This window comes from Phalacrocorax carbo (genome assembly GCF_963921805.1).
Source record: "Phalacrocorax carbo chromosome W unlocalized genomic scaffold, bPhaCar2.1 SUPER_W_unloc_15, whole genome shotgun sequence".
Taxonomy (NCBI): Eukaryota; Metazoa; Chordata; class Aves; order Suliformes; family Phalacrocoracidae; genus Phalacrocorax; species Phalacrocorax carbo.
Window position 1 is genome coordinate 27,496 of NW_026990249.1, and position 21,438 is coordinate 48,933.

General features: G+C 40.1%; 1 protein-coding gene across 1 annotated transcript; it reads left to right on the forward strand.

Moving 5' to 3' along the window:
* Nucleotides 1–896: 896 nt before the first annotated feature.
* LOC135310833 (small glutamine-rich tetratricopeptide repeat-containing protein beta-like) lies at nt 897–20,845 on the forward strand. The gene is given in 9 exon segments (XM_064439879.1): nt 897–1,173; nt 6,056–6,214; nt 8,034–8,133; nt 10,513–10,617; nt 16,721–16,859; nt 16,949–17,011; nt 18,820–18,857; nt 19,101–19,190; nt 20,666–20,845. Coding segments are annotated over 9 exon segments (1,083 nt in total). The 3' UTR covers nt 20,778–20,845.
* Nucleotides 20,846–21,438: the final 593 nt, after the last annotated feature.

Sequence of the window (21,438 nt, forward strand, 5' to 3'; positions counted from 1 at the left end):
CAGCCTCTCTGCGGCGAGCGAGGAAAGCAAGCGGCCAACTCAATGTGAGTGATAGAGCAAGCTTCAGCTTTATTTTTAAGTCACAGCGCTTTTATATGCTCTTGTAAACAAGCTTCAACAATTACTTAATACAGGTTGCGACACCTTCTTAACAAACAGTCTATTTCTGTACTTCGTGCCTAATTCCTTGTTCTTGTTTATTGTTTGCTCTCAAGGCCAAGAGATATCCCTGCCTTTCTTCTTTGCTCTCAAGGCCGGGATATCTCTCGCCTTTCTCCCTCCTCCTGGTGACTTGCAGATTCTCTGTAATTTCCCATCAGTGGGTCTGATCTCTGTAATTTTCCATCAGCGGGTCTGACGCCGGGTCTGTAGTCAAGCTAATTCCATCGCATACCTATAACTCTCCAGCCCGCTTTCTATCTCAAACAACTTATCATGAGACCCACATGCTGATTCAAACCTATAGTTTCCCACACCTCTCCTCTGTTCCCAGGAAGATCATGGAACAGATCCTCCTAGAAGCTATGCTAAGGCACATGGAGGACAGGGAGGTGATTCGAGGCAGCCAGCATGGCTTCACCAAGGGCAAACCCTGCCTGACCAACCTAGTGGCTTTCTATGATGGAGTGACTACATCAGTGGACAAGGGAAAAGCAATGGATGTCATCTATCTGGACTTCTTTAAAGCTTTCAACGTGGTCCCCCACAGCATCCTTCTCCCTAAATTGGGGAGATACAGATTTGATGGGTGGACTGTTCGGAGGATAAGGAATTGGTTGGATGGTCACATCCAGAGGGTAGTGGTCCAAATGGAGACCGGTGACAAATGGTGTCCCTCAGGAGTCCGTACTGGGACCAGTGCTGTTTAATATTTTCATCAATGACATAGCGAGATCATGTGCACCCTCAGCAAGTTTGCAGATGACACCAAGCTGAGTGGTGCAGCTGACACGCCAGAAGGACAGGATGTCATCCAAAGAGACTGGGACAAGCTGGAAAGCTGGGCCTGTGTGAACCTCATGAGGTTCAACAAGGCCAAGTGCAAGGTCCTGCACCTGGGTCAGGGCAACTCCCGATATCAGTACAGGCTGTGGGATAAAAGGATTGAGAGCAGCCCTGCAGAGAAGGACTTGGGGCTACTGATGGATGAAAAGCTGGACATGAGCCAACAATGTGCACTTGCAGCCCAGAAGGCCAACTGTATCCTGGGCTGCATCCATAGAAGTGTGGCCAGCAGGTTGAGGGAGGTGATTCTGCCCCTCTGCTCTGCTCTGGTGAGTACTGCGTCCAGCTCTGGAGCCCTCAGCAGAAGGAGGACATGGTCCTGTTGGAGTGGGTCCAGAGGAGGGCCACAAAAATGATCCCAAAAATGTGCTGGACTTTTCACAACTCCTCTCTTCATTTACATGCCTTGTCAAAGTCTCAGTAGTGCCTTAATATGTGTATGTCCACCAAGAACTTCAGAAAAATAGTTACTCAAGTCATCTTCCTTTTGAGCCCATGTTAGGAACAGCCTAATTAGTTAGCAGGACCGTATGTGTGTCTAATTGTGCATGGAAAGCCAAGGTTTGAATCCACAAGTCATGTAACTCTGGGAGCTATAGCTTGGGAGTAGTCTGTGCAGGGTCTAGACACAGAATTGCAAGGGGTTTGACCATGAGAAGCCACACTTCAAAATGAAAGGCATTCAGCACTGAATGCAGAGCAATACTGTCACATGATTATGATACCCTGACTTGCTATATAAATGGACAGAAATTTTAGCTCATTCGTCGGCTAGAGAGCCAAGGAGTCACCAGTAAGACCTGCTCACACTTTAACAGTCCCATACGGCCAGTGCGGATGTCTAATGGAGAGTGGAGGCTAACAGCAGGCTATCGTGGCCTGAACGAAGTCACTCCACCATTGAGTGCTGCCGTGCCGAACATGCTAGACCTTCAATACGAACTGGAGTCCAAGGCAGCCAAGTGGTATGCCACAACTGATATCGCTAATGCATTCTTCTCCATCCCTCTGGCAGCAGAGTGCAGGCCACAGTTTGCTTTCACTTGGAGGGGCATCCAGAACATCTGGAATCAACTGCCCCAGGGGTGGAAACACAGTCCTACCATTTGTCATGGACTGATTCAGACTGTACTGGAACAAGATAGAGGTAATCAGATCCCCATGGATGTGATCAGCAAAATAACAGCAATGTCTCCACCAACCAGCAAAAAGGAAACACAAGCTTTCTTGGGCGTTGTGAGATTTTGGAGAATGCCTATTCCAAAATACAGTCTGATCGTAAGCCCTCTCTATCAAGTGACCCGGAAGAAGAACGATTTCAAATGGGGCCCTGAGCAACAACAGGCCTTTGAACAGATTAAACAGGAGATAGTTCATGCAGTAGCTCTTGGCCCAGTCCGGGCAGGACAAGATGTAAAGAATGTGCTCTTCACCGTGGCCGGGGAGAATGGTCCTACCTGGAGCCTCTGGCAGAAAGCACCAGGGGGAGACCCGAGGTCGACCCCTAGGGTTTTGGAATCGGGGATACAGAGGGTCCGAAGCCCGCTATACTCCAACTGAAAAAGAGACACTGGCAGCATATGAAGGGGTCCGAGCTGCTTCAGAAGTGGTTGGTACTGAAGCACAGCTGCTCCTGGCACCCCGACTGCCAGTGCTGGGCTGGATGTTCAAAGGAAACGTCCCCTCTGCACACCATGCAAGTGATGCTACGTGGAGTAAATGGGTTGCACTGATCACCCAATGGGCGCGAGTAAGAAACCCCAGTCACCCAGGAATCTTGGAAGTGATTATGGACTGGCCAGAAGGCAAAGATTTTGGAATATCACCAGAGGAGGAGGTGACACGTGCTGACGAAGCCCCACTGTATAACACACTGCCAGAAAAGGAGAAGCAATATGCCCTGTTCACTGATGGGTCCTGTCACCTTGTGGGAAAGCACCGGAGATGGAAGGCTGCTGTATGGAGTCCTATACAACAAGTCACAGAAACTGCTGGAGGAGAAGGTGAATCGAGCCAATTTGCAGAAGTCAAGGCCATCCAGCTGGCCTTAGACATTGCTGAAGGGGAAAAGTGGCCAGTGCTCTATCGCTATACTGACTCCTGGATGGTGGCAAACACCTTGTGTGGGTGGTTACAGCAGTGGAAGCAGAGCAACTGGCAGCATAGAGGCAAACTCATCTGGGCTGCCGCACTGTGGCAAGATATCGCTGCCCGGGTAGCGAACCTGGTTGTGAAAGTACGTGGATGCTCACCTATCCCAAGAGTCGGGCCACTGAAGAACATTGGAACAACCAGCAGGTGGATCAGGCTGCCAAGATTGAGGTGGCTGAGGTGGATCTGGACTGGCAACATAAGGGCGAACTATTTCTAGCTCGGTGGGCCCATGACACCTCAGGCCATCAAGAGAGAGATGCAACATACAGGTGGGCTCGTGATCAAGGGGTGGACTTGACCATGGACGCTATTGCACAGGTTATCCACGAATGTGAAACATACGCTGCAATCAAGCAAGCGAAGCAGGTAAAGCCTATGTTGTATGGGGGACGATGGCTGAAATATAAATATGGGGAGGCCTGGCAGATTGACTATATCACACTCTCACAAACCCGCCAAGGCAAGCACCATGTTCTGACAATGGTAGAAGCAACCACCGGCTGGCTGGAAACATGCCCTTTGTCCCATGCCACTGCCTGGAAATCTATCCTGGGTCTCGAAAAACAAGCCCTATGGCGACATGGCACCCCAGAGAGAATTGAGTCAGACAATGGCCTCATAGACACCTGGGACAAAGAGCATGGCATTGAGTGGGTGTATCACATTCCCTATCATGCACCAGCCTCTGAGAAAATCAAAAGATACTGTTAAATACTACAATGAGAGCAATGGGTGGTAGAACATTCAAGCACTAGTATACACATTTAACAAAAGCCACCTGGTTAGTCAACACTCGGGGATCTGCCAATCAAGCTGGCCCTGCCCAATCAGAACCCTTATGTACTGAGGAAGGGGATTAAGTCCCAGTAGTGCATGTAAAAAATATGCTGGGGAAAACAGTCTGGGTTTTTCCTGCCTCAGGCAAAGACAAACCCACTCGTGTGATTGGTTTAGCTCAAGGACCCGGGTGTACTTGGTGGGTGATGCGGGAGGATGGAGGAGTCCGGTGTGTACCCCAAGGGGATTTGATTTTGGGTGAAAACAGTCAATGACCTGAATGGTATGCTGTTAATTGCTATATAATGTTGTACGTCATCACTACTATGGTTGTGTCATGGTTTTAGCTGGGATAGAGTTAATTTTCCTCACTCTAGCTGTTATAGTGCTGTGCTTTGAAATTAGCATGGAAAAAAAGGTTGAGATAACACACAGATGTTTTGGGCTGTTGCTGGGTAGCGCTTGTACTAGTCATGGACATTTCTATCTTCCCATGCTCTGCTGGGTGCGCAAGAAGCCGGGAGGGAAAGAGGCACAGCTGAGACAGCCAGGATGCTGCTGGCCTTCTTGGCCACCTGGGCACACTGCTGGCTCATGTTCAGCTGGCTGTCAACCAGCACCCCCGGGTCCTTCTCTGCTGGGCAGCTTTCCAGCCACTCTTCCCCAAGCCTGTAGTGTTGCATGGGTTTTTGTGTCCCAGGTGCAGGACCTGGCACTTGGCCTTGTTAAACCTCATGCAGTTGGCCTCGGCCCATCGAACCAGCCTGTCCAGATCCCTCTGCAGTGCCTTCCTACCCTTGAACAGACCCTCCCACCCACCTTGGTGTCATCTGCAAACTTACTGAGGGTACGCTCGATCCCCCATCCGGATCATTGATAGAGATTGATAAAGCGAACCGGTCCCAACACTGAGCCCTGGAGAACACCACTTGTGACCAGTCACCAACTGGATTTAACTCCATTCACCACAACTCTTTAGGCCCAGGTATCCAGCCAGTTTTTTACCTAGCAAAGTATATGCTCATCCAAGCCATGAGCAGCCAGTTTTTCCAGGTGGATGCTGTGGGGAAATGGTATCAAAGGCTTTGCTAAAGTCCAGGTAAACAACATCCACAGCCTTTCCCTCATCCACTAGGCGAGTCACCTGGTCATAGGAGGAGATCAGGTTAGTCAAGCAGGACCTGCCTTTCATGAACCCATGCTGACTGGGCCCAATCACTTGGTTATCCTGCACGTGCTGCGTGTTGGCACTCAGGATGATCTGCTCCATAACCTTCCCTGGCACCGAGGTCTTGCTGACTGGCCTGTAGTTCCCCGGATCCTCCTTCCGGCCCTTCTTGTAGATGGGCATCACGTTTGCTAACCTTCAGTCCACTGGGACCTCCCCGGTTGACCAGGACTACTGATAAATGATGGAAAGCGGCTTGGTGAGCACTTCTGCTTCTGCCAGCTCCCTCAGTACCCTTGGGTGGATCCCATCTGGCCCCATAGACTTGTGTATGTCTAGGTGGTGTAGCAGGTTGCTAACCATTTCCCCTTGGATTATGGGGTCTTCATTCTCTTCCCTGTCCCTGTCTTCCAGCTCAGGGGGCTGGGTACCCCAAGAACAACTGGTCTGACTATTAAAGACTGAGGCAAAGAAGGCATTAAGTACCTCAGCCTTTTCCTCATCCTTTGTCACTATGTTTCCCTCCGCATCCAATAAAGGCTGGAGAGTCTCCTTAGCCCTCCTTTTGCTGCTAATGTACTTATAGAAGTATTTTTTAATTTACTTTTACCGCAGTAGCTAGGTTAAGTTCTAGTTGGGCTTTGGCCTTTCTAATTTTCTCCCTGCATAACCTCGCTACACCTTTGTAGTCCTCCTGAGTGGCCTGCCCCTTCTTCCAAAGGTCATAAACTCTTCCCCCACCCCCACCCCCCACCGAGTTCCGGCCAAAGATCTCTGTTCAGCCAGGCTGGTCATCTTCCCTGACGGCTCATCTTTCGGCACATGGGGTCAGCCTGCTCCTGCGCCTTTACAATTTCCTCCTTGAAGAATGCCCAGCCTTCCTGGACTCCTTTGCCCTTCAGGACTGCCTCCCAGGGGATTCTGTCTCCTAAACGGTCTGCCCTCTGGAAGTCCAAGGTAGCAGTTCTGCTAGCCCCCCTACTTACCTCTCTGAGGTTCGAGAACTCTATCATTTCATGATCGCTGTGCCCAAGAAGGCCTCCAACCACCACATCACCCACAAGTCCTTCTCTGTTCACAAGCAACAGGTTCAGTGGGGCCCCTTCCCTAGTTGGCTCACTCACCAGCTGTGTCAGAAGCTATCTTCAAAACATTCAAAAGTATAACCATTTGTTGTTTCTTTTTTTGTCTTAAGAATTTTTGTCTGGCATCAGAAGAAAATATTATGGTTGCTTTTCCTATTGTCCCAAATTGCTTTATCTCAGCTATTTTTCTGTTTTCCAATTTTGAGCTAGAGAGAGCAAGAATGGTACCCATTGATAGTAGCGCCAACTAAGCCCCGTATCCCAGGTCATCTTTGGTTCAGAGCAGTATCAGAAATTCTAACTTTGATAGTCATTGATAGCAGTTTTGTTTTAGATAAATGTTAATTGCTGCAACCTTGTTGAGTGCAGCTAACTTGCAAGTCTTTTAACTGGCAGTAGGCTTTAGTGTGCAGACCTTATATCAAAGGAAAGGTGTGTAGATGGTGGGCCTGTAAAAATGAGGCAGATATGGTTACATTCTGTGTATATTTTGAAGGTATCCGTGCAATTACAGTTTCAGTTTGCCTTCTCACTGGCAGGGATTGCCGACTATAATTAGTGTCTAGTATATCACTATTGTGAAGAGGTGATTTTGTACTACATTGATGATACTTAGTTACTTTAAATTTATTTTGTTTATTAAGGTCTCCATGTTCACAAATAAGTGCAAATGTAGTGGTTTTTAAAAATTATTATTATTTAGTACTGGCACCTAGAACTGCTTACTCCACAGCCTCCTGCTTTCTAGCAGAGATTATATGTTGCACTGACTGAAATTTTCCAGCCTTTGCTTATGCAGTTTTATACATCTGGAGTAACCTGTTGACCTACCCATTCTCTTGCTTATTTTGGGAGAGGGTTGAAATATTTTGCCAAAATACAAGGAAGTCAGTGAAAGTCTATAATTTTCCTGACAATTTCTTGAGGTTGCTGGGGAACCAAAGCTTCTGTAAGATCTAGCAGGCCAAGGAGCCATAGTGGTGGGACCAGGGACAACCTTAAGCTTGGGCACTCTGAACTAGGACTTTTTTTCTCTACTAATTTGTCGTGAGGAAAGAAAGAAACTGCCAGGACTGCCCTGTGCTAGGGAGGAAAGAACACCTAAGGTATCTTTTGTTTTGAAAGACATTACTCCAGAATTTTCCTTCCATATAAAATCTATATTTTTCTAGTTTTTCACTGTACTGGACTTAAAAAATATGACATATGAAACCTCATTACAGAGCAGAAGTTCTGAGCTCTGAAGGTGAGAAATTTTACCTCTAAATCATTTTAGATTGCTTGCGCTATATGTGCTTTTCATTATCTTAATGAATGAATTATGTAACAACATCACAGAAGCGGGGCTTATGCTCTTGGTTTTTGTTTTGTTTGATTTTCCATGTTATATGGGTAGTTACAGGCAAGTCGTTGGAAGATGTGAGAAGTTGAGACCAAAAAGGAATTAACATATAGCCTATTGGATTATGAGGCTTGCAAAGATAGTTAAGACTGATGAATCTATATTAGAGTAGAACCGCAATTACAATTACACTTCTCAACAAAGTGATCTTTGCTTAACACCAAAATCTATCTGGGAAGTGTGAAATAGCAAGATGAGAAGGGGAAGGTTTATGTGGTGGACTACAATGTACATAATAAACTTTACAGGCATAGTAGATATTTTTATTTGCATTATTCAACGCCAATTCCATTTAAATGAATGTATCTCCAAAAAGTACAGTCATAACTGCCTTATAATGCTGTTTATTCATGCATAAATGCTATAATGTGGCTGCTCTGTTTCTTTCAAACATAGTGCTGTGTCTTTTAACTACTTAAGAGCTTTTTATAATTTATTTCAGGTAACAGTCATATGAAAGAAGAAAATTATGGTGCCGCAGTGGATTGTTATACCAGGGCTATAGAACTGGATCCAAACAATGCAGCCTATTACTGCAACAGGTAAAACCAAAATAATATGCACTTTTCATTCCCGAACTTCATGAACGTTATTTTAAAGATAAGTTGTGAAGTAGATCAAAACAACATGAAGCTAGAAAAACCTGCAATTCAGACATTTATTTTGTTAAATTTGTAACAGATTTAAAGGAAAAGTGAGCTAATTCATCTTATCTGTATCAGTTAAAGGTGTAATATGGGCTTTAAAATTACTTGTAGCACCTTGAGATCAGGTTTCTGTGAGTTAGGATGTCTATGTTAAATTATAACTTAGGCTGTTGTTTCCAGCCTATTGAGTAGCAAGAGCCTTTTTTTGGTCTTCTAGTGACTCAGCTGCCATCTCTATCTCCCTTAGTATTGACTCTCCCTGGAAAGCATATAATCAGTGTGGGTATATGATTTTGGAGATTTCAAGCATTGTATAAATACTCAGCATTTTTATGCATGACCTTTTGAAAAATAACAAGACTGTTGTAGTTTCATTGTATAATCAATTCTTCACCATAGTGCTGACATGGGACCAGAGGAAGTCTGGAAGGGCATGTTAGCCCAGTAGCAGCAGTATGCTCTTTCAGTATACTGCCCTGAAGACCAGCATAAGAACAAAGGCAGTATGGTCTATGAGCCCTACTGGAACTGGCCTGCCTCTAGAGCCCATCTGCTCTACACTTTTCAGTGCCTCTGTTACCAGAAGGGTTTACTAACTTAAGCACAACCTGGCCTTGTGGCACTGTACCCAGTGGTTGTTTTTTTTTCCCATTTTTAGAGCTGTGTTTCCATTACGTCAGAGTTTAGTTTGTGATAAATAAAAGTGTTTGAGTCAGTGTTCCGTGGCAAGCATAAAGAGAACGGGAATGCACAGTTTGCTAATATTTTACATCTTTAAGACGGTAGTTCAAAGTGTAAATCATCTATTTTCCTTGAGAAAACTGACCACATGTGATTTTAATTATCAAATGGTAATATAAGTCCTGATTCAAAAGCCTCCCAAAATCACTGAATAGGGCTTAAGCACCAAATCTGTAATTGGCAAAAGACTGGAAATACTTCACTGTGCGCTACATTATCGCATATTACATTTGTGAGGACCAAAATTAATCTTGATGTTAATGTGCACAGTATTGTACAAAGTTATTTAAAAGAAGACAGGCAGTTGCTTGGAGTTTTGAGGGTAATGTGGTATCTGAATAAACGTAAGCCTTTTTCTTAAGCCAGTATGGAAGCAATGGAGAATTATTGCCTTCAACAGTACTGCTTTTTACTCACAGCGGTGGAAAAAAGAGAGAGCTGAGATGCCCTTGAAGTTTTAACTGGCTATATAATTTTTTTGTAAACATGGAAAAACATTTTCTGTTCAAACACATGCAAGACTAAGCATTGTGCCCAGTTTTTATCCATACATCTTCACTGGCATCTGTGGAGTTGGACAACTGTTAAGTAGCCTGAATATTTAAAAGATGCAATTAGTCTCATTCAGAAGAGATTTTAATCAAATTCAGAAAAAACATGCAATTTGGAGGTTATCACGGGAGAAAGGATTGAATACAGTGATGATTGTAGCATCTAGCATTTCTAATAAAAATGCTTTATACAGTGGAATTATTGTCATTTCTACGATAGCTTTTTAATCAAGGAAGAACAAATTAGTGTTTTGAGGCCTTTTAAGCAGGTAAAATTTTGAGTACTAATCTGTTCCAATGTCCTTTTTAACTTGGGCAAGTCTTTAGTCTTATTGTATAAATGTCCACAACATTTAGTATTTCTCTGGTATAGAGATGCAATTTTAATTTAGTAATTCAGAGATTATTGAGAAATGTTATCCCAGCCTGCAAGCATGAGTTGCCTGCTAAAAAATTAAATAGGGAAAAATCACAGCATTTCTTTGAGCAGCAGTAAAACTATATTTCTTACTGGAAAAGCGCAATTGTATAAAATAATTCTATTTAAACTACTTCTTGCAGTAGGTTTTGTGATGTATTTTGTGCATAGTCATGTGCTGGATCTAAAACAGTTCCTTAGAATTACTTATCCTTTATGTCTTCAAAGGTGAGTGTGTGTTCTCCAAAGCCCTTGTCTAGCAATGCACTTAAGCACATACGTAATTCAGAACATTTGCTTGTCCTGCGTAATTGAGGAAAGCTGAGGCATTGCCTAAATAGTGAATGAAAAGTCAGTAAGATTAAACAAGTCTAAGGTTAGTCATGGACATGTGACTATCTAAGCTGGATTTTGTTTGGTTCTTAGGTTTTTTGGGGAAGGGGTGTTGTGGTTTGGGTTTTTTTGCTGTTATTGGTTGGGTTTTTTGTTGTTTTGTTTGTTTGTGTTTTTTTGTGGTTGTGTTTTCTTTTTTTTTCCCCCCAAAGCTCTGTCTCTTCCTCTTAGGGCTGCTGCTCAAAGTAAGCTCAACAACTACAGTGAAGCAATAAAGGATTGTGAGCGCGCCATAGCAATAGATCCAAAGTACAGCAAAGCATATGGGAGAATGGGGTAAGCTAATACAAATCTGAGTAAATGCTGAAGACTCAAGTGTAAGTCACCATAGGTTTTCAGAAATAAGTGGAACTATGTTGTTTTACTTAGCTGATATGCTTGTTCTGAAAGTGTAGCAATTTTCTGAAGATGACCCTATCAGGCTGTCAGCTTTAAGTTTTATATAGGTAGTCGATCTCAGTATTTTCATATCGGATTTTGTCAGTTTGCTTTTTTCCTTTCAGTTTAGATGCAAGAAAAAAAGCTTTAACTTTACAAATTTAGTTTATGAAGTCATGCTGTGTTTTTCTACCTCCTACCTAGTTATGAGTAATAAAATTTCTGCAGTTGGAACAGGGAATCTGTTAATGATGCTGTTAGAGAATAGGATAGTAAAAGTATTGAGGCTTCACACTAGCAGGAATAGAGGCTTAATTTTTCTGTTCAGTAACTCTCAGGAAGCAGATATTTTAGCAAGACTAAGCTATGTCACTTAGTAGTTTTTCTGAGTCATGTCTGTGAGCTTAACAGTATTGCCCCTTTAGGTGGTGGGTGTGATTAAGTGCTATCTGAAAAAAAATGACGTCAGCAATGTTCCCCTGAATGGGCTATCTACTTGAGTGAAGGGCTGTTCTTCTGATATGTGTAGCTTTGCTTCTTCAATAATCAAACATCTTGTGGGTGTGGGCTGAAGGCTGCTTAAGGCTTTTGAGGTTATATCTATACTAGTAAATTAAAAAATGCTTGGGATTGTTCTTTGGGGTCAGCTGGCACAAAATGGCCCATGTCCGTATTATTAAAATCTAGTTTGCAGTATGGAGTGACCACATCCAAACTGCTAAATTGCTAATTGCTAAATTGCCTTGGTCTATCTTAAATTCTGAACCATGCCCCAAAATTGTATGAGACAATGCTTTTTGGCCTGGGACAAAGTCATGCCAGGGGGCGTTTATTTAAGATCAATGATGATGGAATGCTATCCCTTGAAAACTTTCCCTGATACAGTTTATTTTACTGGTACAAATGTAGCCTGACAGGCTTAATTCACTTTGAAATTTTAGGGCCTGTTGAATTGGTTTTGTCCTATTTAACTCTGTTCAGATTGTTTCTTCATATAGCACAACCCAAGATCCCCCAATTTCAGTGAGACGGAGGGAAGCTACAGGCTGATTTAATTGAAAATTTGAGGTTATTTTAGTTTTGGGTGTAAGACCACTCTGCCTCTTGATAAACATTGTGATTGTTCTCAGGCAATGTCATGGTTTTAGCTGGCATAGCGCTGTGCTTTGGACTTAGCATGAAAACAATGTTGATAACACACCGATGTTTTAGTTGTTGCTGGGTAGTGCTTTTACTAGTCAAGGACTTTTCCAGCTTCCCATGCTCTGCCAGGTGCACAAGAATCCGGCAGGGGAGGGGGCACAGCTGAGAGAGCAGATTCAAACTGGCCAAAGGGATATTCCATATCATGTAACGTCATGCCCAGTATGTTAACTGGGAGGAGCTGGCTGGGGAAGCAGGCAGCAATCGTGGCTCGGGGACAGGCAGCGTCGGTCGGCAGGTGGTGAGCAGTTGCATCGTTTGTGTTTCTTTTTTTTTCCCTTTTTCCTTTTCCTTCTTATTATATTATCATTATTGTTATTATTATAATAATCATTATTATTATAATTATTATTTTATTGTAATTATTAAACTGTGCTTATCTCAACCTACAATTTGGGGTTTTTTTGCCTTTGCTCTTCTGATTGTCACCCCATCCCACAGGGGTGGGGGGGAGTGAGCAAGCGGCTGCGTGGTGTTTAGTTGCCGACCGAGGCTGAACTACAACACCAACCTAAATGATTCTATGAGTCTATAATAAATTCCGATGGGATTCTATGATAAATGCACATGAGAATTTTGTGCATGAAACTAATCAACCATTATTCATTAACTCACACAGGTAACTGAACAAAAGCAAAACACAGAAAAGGATAGGAGCATATTTTTGTCATGAAGAAAATATTCTGTCTGTTGTACAGTCCAGCTCCTCACAGGGGACCTACAAGTTATGTTTAAAAAAAATCCTGGGAACTATATTCTTAACAGTGGATAAACAAATTGTGACCTCACTGGCAACATTGTTTTTAAAGCTTACAGTTTTCTTGCTGATTCATCCCTGTACATTCATTATAGCAACTGTTTTCTCTCCAGTGTTTTAATTGATTAAAATAGTTTTATTATACTAAGAACAATCGTGTCCCACTTGTATTTAGTTTGGATTTTGCTACTTGTCAGATCTGATTAATGGATGCCAGTCAAGTCCAAAAGTTTGGTTTTTCCTGTTCTGTCAGTTGGTCTAATTAAAGATAGCACCTCTTCTACAAATCTTGTCTCACTCTAGGCCTGTTAGACTAATAGATTGTACTTTAAGTACAGAGTTTTTGTTTGTAGAAAATCTACCATGAAACATTTTTAGGAGAGTTCAAAAAACAATCCTTTTGATTGTCCTTCATCTGTAAAATAGGGTTTACGATAAAAGGTAGCTTTAGTTTGGGAAACATAATAACTATTTTTCAGAATCTGTTAAAACAGTTGTAGATTTTTTTATCATAAAAGATTTATAATTTTAGGTGTAATTAAAGGAGAATCAGTTTGTCTTCCCCATTTCTCTTCTTTATGAAGTCTTCAGTTCACTTCGGTTATTTTTTCCCTTTCTTCTCCCCACCTAACAGATATAAATGACATAGTTGTGAGTGTTAAGAGATGTTCTCTTTGTTTTAGTATTTTACCCCTTCTCCTTTGAAGAAACAAAATATAAAATATAAAAGATTACTAGCAGAACTGAAAACCATTATAGACATTTTTCATTTTCCTGGGGGAAGAATGCTTTCAGAGTGGCTTTTTAAAATCTAAAATAAACAATTTCAGTTATAGCTCTCCTAAATTCTAAGACATGAGAGTAGCAAACAACGGAGCTAAAATATATATTTTAATGTTTTAATCTACAGGTTTCATCTACTAATTTCTTCCATCAAAATGATATTTTAATACAAGCCTTACATGGCCAATATGCATAATGTGCTAAGTCAGTAAGGATATATTGACTTTCCAGGCCACAAAGGTGAAAAAGATGTGTATTAACTTCTTTCCATGCCTGCAAACAAGCAAAAGCTCTCAACAGAGTGTTGTGGTTTAGCCCCAGCCAGCAACTAAACCCCACACAACCACTCGCTCACTCCCCCACCGGTGGGATGGGGGAGAAAATCAGAAGGGTAAAAGTGAGAAAACTCACTGGTTGAGATAAAGACAGTTTAATAATTAAAATAAAACAATAATAACAACAAAAATAATGTAATAAAAAGGAAAATAACGAGAGAGAGGCGAAACCCGGGGGGGAAGGGGGAATCTAGAGCTGTAATTATTCTTTATTATGATTTCTATAAACAAAATATTTTAAATAATTTACTTTGTTAAACGAAGGTTGAGAAAATGTATAGGTTCTGATTAAGCATTCTGTTAACTACATAGCAGAGTTCACAACTGAGCATCATGACAGCATCAACGCAACATATTTTTCATTAACATATTGCAAAGTGTTGTGATTAGACAGTGTACATTCAGATTAAACAGACACACAACTTTGGCAAGAAAGCCCTTTGAATTTGCACAGAAAATATTTCAGCAAGGAAAAAATAGCCTTGTTCTTTATTGTTGGTGAGGCAAATGCACTTAAATCTAAATGCAGGTGGCACAGACATCTATCAATTAATGGAAAAACATTCAGTGTAAATTAATGGAAAAACATTCAGTGTAAAATACAGTTGTTGTTATGAGGCCCTTAGGGCACTGCTTTCCAAACTACGTATAGTGGTTCGTCTTTATCTGAAGTTAAAAATTATTGTAATAATTTCTTATACCCATTTCATTTGCTGTAAAAGTAAATGAAAGTAAATGAAAGTAAAAGTTCATTCTTCTTCTTATACCCATTTCATTTGCTGTAAAAGTAGAAGTGTTTAAAACTTTATCTCACTTCTGTAGATTTGAGAGTGCAGTTATGATGCTGTGGCTATTATACTGCATGATAGCTCATCTCACTGTACTGTCCAGATCTCCTTGCTCCAAAGGCATTTAACCTGTGGTTCCAAACATGGCAGTCCCTAAGAAATTCAACCTTAAATATCATTGAGCCATCACTGAAGCTAGGAATTAACGTATTGTTAGGTCTTGTTTTTACATGACTGAGATTTTTTCACAGAAAATAAAATGACAAGGAAAAAGTAAGGAATTTAAGTGTGCACATATATACAACAGTGTTGCTAGAAACTACTAAGAGATTTGGATTGTCAGTGTTAGCCCCTTGTAAGAAATATTGATGGTTGGAATAGAGATGAGGAAGCCATAAAATGTAAAATACATAAATAAATAAAAGAGCGAGCGGCTGCGTGGTGTTTAGTTGCCAACTGAGGCTGAACCACGACAGGCAATCAAACTTTTTTTTATTGTGTGGTTGTTTTGATAGAGGACATATTTTGAGCAGCAGGTTGTTGCTTAACTCAGATATAATAATATATTTGGCATACATAGGTTAAATGAGGAAACAGTGCTTTTTTTAGTAATAACTAAAAAAACCAAGTGCAGAAACCACCTTCTCAACAAAAAATACTTATGAGAAAGCTGTTTTCTGACCACATTATGCAGGTATATTAGTTTTTCAAAGGATTTGACAGAAACTCTGTATATATCACAGAAATAAGTAGAAGTGCCAGAGAAATATGCAGAGATGGGAGCCATGTAGACAGTTAGGGATGCTTACAGCATGACCCTGAGAAAGCACTTGTCTGGGTAGGTGGTGGTCCTGGAATTGTGAGCAAAGAAAGTGTCACCCGCTGTTCTGACTTGTACTGTGTGCCAATAAGAAAATTTTACATACTTTCAGAAAAAAGCAACCAAAAGCCACGGTTGCATCACAGAAATACCTGATTGCATTTTTCATCTGGTCAGAAACTATTCTGGCAAATTAATGGCCCAACAAGGAGTATGTTATGGGAGTAACTGTATTAAGGGAGAAAACATTACTATTGCATATATTCCTCCAGGAGCATTGCTGGAGTCTCCTGGAGTTTCATGCTGTTATTGAGTTCATTTTCACTGAGAATAATGACTGTGACTGACTAACACACTGAGCGCTCTTGCCTGAGATAAAAGACTAAGGTCTGTTAGTGGGCATTAGCATAGACTTATCAACCCAGTCTGTGTAGCTCAGCACATACTAAAGGGAGACTGGAGTACTGAATAGCTGAATGTGGGTTATACAGATCTTTCACAAAATATGGAAAAGATCAGTTTAGTTTTATGGTCAGCATAAATTGAAAATACAGTAGAAGACAGGATTGAAACTGCAACCAGATGGACTTCTGGAATAGCTCAAAGAAAGGTGATGTTTTAAATGTAGTAGCTAATAAAATCTGAAAACAAATACTGTTTCAAAAGTAGTAGATAATCTGTTCTGTGCTCTCCTGAGCTGCTGGAGAAGAATATTTTTCAAAACATTAAGCAGACTTCCCTGATACAAGGGTTTCTTACAGAGTCTTACAGATGTTACTACTATCCTGTATAACTCATTTGTCATGCTGTTGAAGTAGAAGATCCAAGAGGAGAATCTTGCACTGATCCTAAGACAAAAATCTGTTACGCTGAAACTTATGGTTCCAGTATTTGGTTTCTTGAGGCTGCAGTATATTCACCCTACTTACCTATGTACCCTTGTGAATAATCTCTTGGATCAAAAGGACTGGAGGACATTTAGAGGAATTCCTGAGCTTATGCGAAAAGTCACGTATGCTGGATCCAGCTTGCACTCTCAAATACAGACTAAATCACTTGATGATGCCAAAGGGTTTTTAATGAAACTTGTTTATATATGGAACAGGCAATGCAAGATGAGTTCTTGAGGGTTCATCTGTTCTGCAAAAATAAGGGCTTACACTAAGCAATAGTAGCACAAGAGCAAAACTTGCTTTAACTTAGTGCTCAAGCTAAAAATTAGTTGTGAGATACTGTTTTACTTGGAACAGAAAATGTATCTTTATCTTTTGATGGTCATTTATGTTCTAACCGGGATTTCTTTATTTCACATTAGGTTGGCTCTGACCTCAGTGAATAAATATGAAGAAGCAGTTGCAAGTTACCAAAAAGCACTGGATCTTGATCCAGAAAATAACTCTTATAAGTCAAATTTGAAAATAGCAGAACAGAAACTAAGAGATGTGTCTAGTCCTGTAAGTTAGCCCTGCATCTATTTAAATAAACAGCAGTTTTAACTGGAATTTTGTAGGTAAACTTTTCTTCAATTGTAATTTTTTTGTAGACTGGAACTGGCCTGAGTTTTGACATGGCAAGCTTGATAAACAATCCTGCCTTCATTAGTATGGTGAGTATATTTCAAGCTTTACATTATATTGTTTTTAAAACTGAAGTTTTAAGAACAATTCTTGTTTAATAACAGAAGTTATTTTAATGCTTATTATAATGGCAATGGTTTCATTATACTGCATTTAAACTTTTCTAAGTCACTCAAACCAAGAGTGAAGCATAAATCTCCTATAATGTCTATCTTATTTCCAATTGATTCTATCCTACTTATGAACAACAACATGTACAGATTAGCTGTGCTGTTTTTATAGATGCATGAGTAGCAAAACACTTGTCAACAGCATGGTGTAAAAATATCTCTTCTATTCTCTGCATAGTTAACAATAAATGCAAAGAAATCACCTCTTAAGCAAATAGCAAACAGCAAACACACAGTGCTTTCCTTTACTTCCAGTACAATGGCAAATTGTGGTTTTGTCCCTCCGTAGTTTTACCTCCATACATGGCTTTCTTAGCCAATTTGTATGAATTAACTCTGAAGAATAGAATTTGGAGAAAAAAATTTAAAAAATACTTATTTCCTTTGAGAACTCAGTTAAAACTTTACTACCCATCTGGCAGCTTCATTAGGACAGGACATTTTAACCAGTGCTTCAGCATGGAAATGCACTGCATGCAAGAGATCAATACACCTGCTCTGATACTGTGGTCCAAATAATAGAGATGGTAGGAAAGGAAGAAGTGAATGAGTTCTCCAATGGCATTAGTGATTAAATAGCACTGGAACTCCATGTACTACTTCAATGGCCATGTGACTTATTCACAGTCTCCATCTCTTTAGTTTTGGTTTTGTTTAGTTTTGTTTTTAAGGAAAAAAGTTGGGTAACTGTCTGACCTTGAGAAAGTTTTCTCCGTTTTGGGCCCCTAACCTAGATCAGACTTGTTACTGATGGAAGAGAGAAAAAAATCCTATATTTCCCATAGAATTTACCTGAATTTGGCATTTTATATCCAACTGTAGACTAGAGAAAACAGTTGATTTTCTTTTGAGAGGTTGTATGGAAATATATCAATCAATAAAATTAATACTGTATATGTCTCGGTTTTGTAGTGCCTTTAATAAGATAGTGAATGAGCAGATACAGTGTTGTGCCTATTGGACTTGTATTCTTACAGACACTGATTTCCATAGGAAGTATGTTGCTAACTTTAAACCGTCACCTGGTTAGTTCTATGGCATCTGTCCATATACACCCTTACACTATGGTAAACACAATATAATTTTTGAGGTACCTTATGAATGAGAAATTTAAATAACCTCACGCTTACTACAAAATAAGAATATATGCAAGTTGAAATGGAAGGTATATGTTACCACAAAATCAAGGTGCAAAATAAGTCCCCACTGGTTTACTCTGCAATATTTTGTGGTTGTAATCTTAACAGTTTTTACCCACTAGTAATAGTAATAATAGTTGAAAAACTGATTTATCTAGTCTGGGAATCAACAAAATACAGACTTTTCTCCTTTCACCCAATAGAAGACCTTTGTCCTTGGAAGCCTTAAGTTAATTTTTTTAAGTTTTCAGTACTGGGTTTTCATGTTTAATATCTTGCTGTCATATTTTTCATGTCTGACTCTGTAACCAGTATCTAAAATGTAACAAATTGTCTCAGCTTCATATCCTTGAAATACTTTCCTGTAATAATTCTTTTTTCTGGGAACCATACATCTGTGTGCACATAGACTTAGCTTAATTTTGTAATGCAATATTGAATACACTTTGTATGTTTTTTTTACATTTTCCTCAGTGATACCCAAGCAGTAAATACATTATAATTTCAGCTATATATTGTCTATTCTAGGCAGCAAGCTTAATGCAGAATCCTCAAGTTCAACAATTGTAAGTATTAAAATGGAGTACCATTAAAACAAATATCTTCAGGGGTTTGAATTAATAAAAGAAAAGGTGGATAGTACTTGTATTCCTGAAAATGTAATTTTATTTTTGCTTACTGTAACTAGAACTACTGCTGTTTATTCCTCTTAAAGCTTATTTCCTCCCAGTAATTCAATGAAGAATTACAGTTTATTGCTTACTGTAAAGGTCCCTGCGTACCCTAATACCAACACTGTGCTGTTTCAGGATGTCGGGGATGATGTCAAATGCCATTGGTGGCCCTGCTGCGGGTGTTGGTGGCCTGGTGGATTTGTCCAGCCTGATCCATGCATAAGTGTTATGAATTGCATAGTTTTAACTGTTACATTTGTAGAAGCATCATTGTGCACTGTCTATTTAAAAGGGATAGAGTCAAGCCAATTATATTGTGTCCTGTCCCCATTGTGTACCTGATTAAAATTGAGATCTTGAAGACTTGTTTTCCACTATCTTGTTTGCTTTCTACATTTCTACCAATTGAAATGACTGTGTGCTCAGTTTCACTTTCTGGTTCTTGTGCACTGTTTACTTTCTAAATGCCAGATATTAAAAACATTCCTTTAAACCTTTAGGTACTCCTATGTGTGCTTTCAAATTGTGTTGATAAATTTATTACCGGATATCCCAGACACTAATTAGAAAAGTTACAGATTTATTTAGCACAGGTTTCAACTGTTCTAAAGTTGACTCCTGACTGACCATGCTCTGGCAGCCCTCCATTTGGACTAGGAAGGCTTCAGGGAACTCAGTATAAGAAGGAGACGAGTGGCTTTCACAAAAACCAGGACCGAAGTCTTTTATAATATAATAATGATAATCCATCTGGAAGAGTCTGCACAAAAACATAAAATTTGTTTATATGGCAAGATCTCTTAACAAGCATACAATTTTACTTTTTTCAGCATTCTAGCCTGTTTCAAACTATTTTTAAGTTTTGCCCCTTCAGGGCAAGAGTAATTTATAATTCACATCACAGACAGGAGTATCCCCCACAAAATCAAGGGCTGTATTCACAAAAATCACGTGCTATGCCTAGATCTATGAAAATGGTGGCTTTCCTTCAACCTATACTGTAGTTTAAAGGAGTCTTGATAATTTGCTACTTGGGCGAAATGCAGAAGTTACAGAGAATGCCATGCCAGGCTATTCATGAAGTAATACGTTTTACTTACTTGCTTTTTCTAGTAAACCAGTATTATGCTTATCTTTTACATGGATTTAATCTCACCTATTAATTTTACTCTTAAACTACAACTGTTATGGAAATGGATCTGTCATTACTTCAGTCATACAGGTGTAATTGTATGCTTGCTTTCTATTACTGACATCCTGTTGGCTGTACAAGTTGGCAGCTGCATACTATATTTCTGGAAAAACTAGAACTTCAACTATAAGAGTAGTTATCTTAAACAACTAGAATGGATCCTCTCAAAAAGAAGGGAGCAAATCACTGGAGCAGATTTGTTGCCAAATTTTAGTTTTAGCAAGTAAGATAATACTTTATCCTCCATCTTATCAAGTAGAAGTAATAGTCCTAAAGAATGAAAATGAAGACCTGATGATAATCCTGTTTGGAGAGACACTAACTAGATAAAGTGGTAACACTACAGCTATCTTGCTGTATAGTCTTAATCAAGGTATCTTTAGTCTTAACTTTCATATAATGCAGCTTTCAGTTATATTAGGATATCCTGTTTTCTTACAAATGCTGCTTGTCAGTTGGTTTGGGCTTTTTTCCACTTGTTGATTTTACTTAAAACAGTTCAACACAGGGGGCAACAATTTGCACAACAGATACAGCAACAGAATCCAGAGCTCATAGAGCAACTGAGAAATCATGTCCGGAGCACATCTTTCAGTGGCAGCACTGAAGAGCATTCCTGACTTAAAGGAGGCATGTGAATTGGAGTGGTATATAACCCCAAAATGCATACCATAGTTAGTAGCAAAAGCACCACTGTAACTTCTGCTTGAATAGAAGACAGTAAATTGTTTGTGCATGTTTGCAAACAAGAATAAAACCGTTAAACAGACCTAGTGCACATAACTTGGAACATATCGTTTATGTATAGTTACTCCTCTGAATACACTAAATAGATTAAGTGGTTTATTAAAATCCCTAAGTACAAGTCATTTTCAGTACATGCATTAGATTGATCTCCAGGACTATTGAGTAGGGAGGAGTTTTGTAGTAGGCTGTTCTTGCGTAACAGCTTAATTCTAAAATCCTAGTGTAAAAGACACATTATTCTTATGGTGAAAATTGTTATGGCTGTACTCCCTGTCAAATATGCTATTGAAACAATAGGGCCATTTGATGTGCCCTTGTATAATGAGCATAAATCAGTGTTGGAGTATAGAATGTACCTAAAACTAATGCTTGAAAAGTCTATTTCTTTAAGCCTGTGAGGGGGCTGTCATTAGTAACACAAAATACTTTTCAACTTCATTTGGCAGGAGAGAGGGAGATGATTCCATATGAAGGAGTATCACAAATTGTAGAGAAAGAGAAAACACTAATCCTGAGTAGGATAATACACAGAAA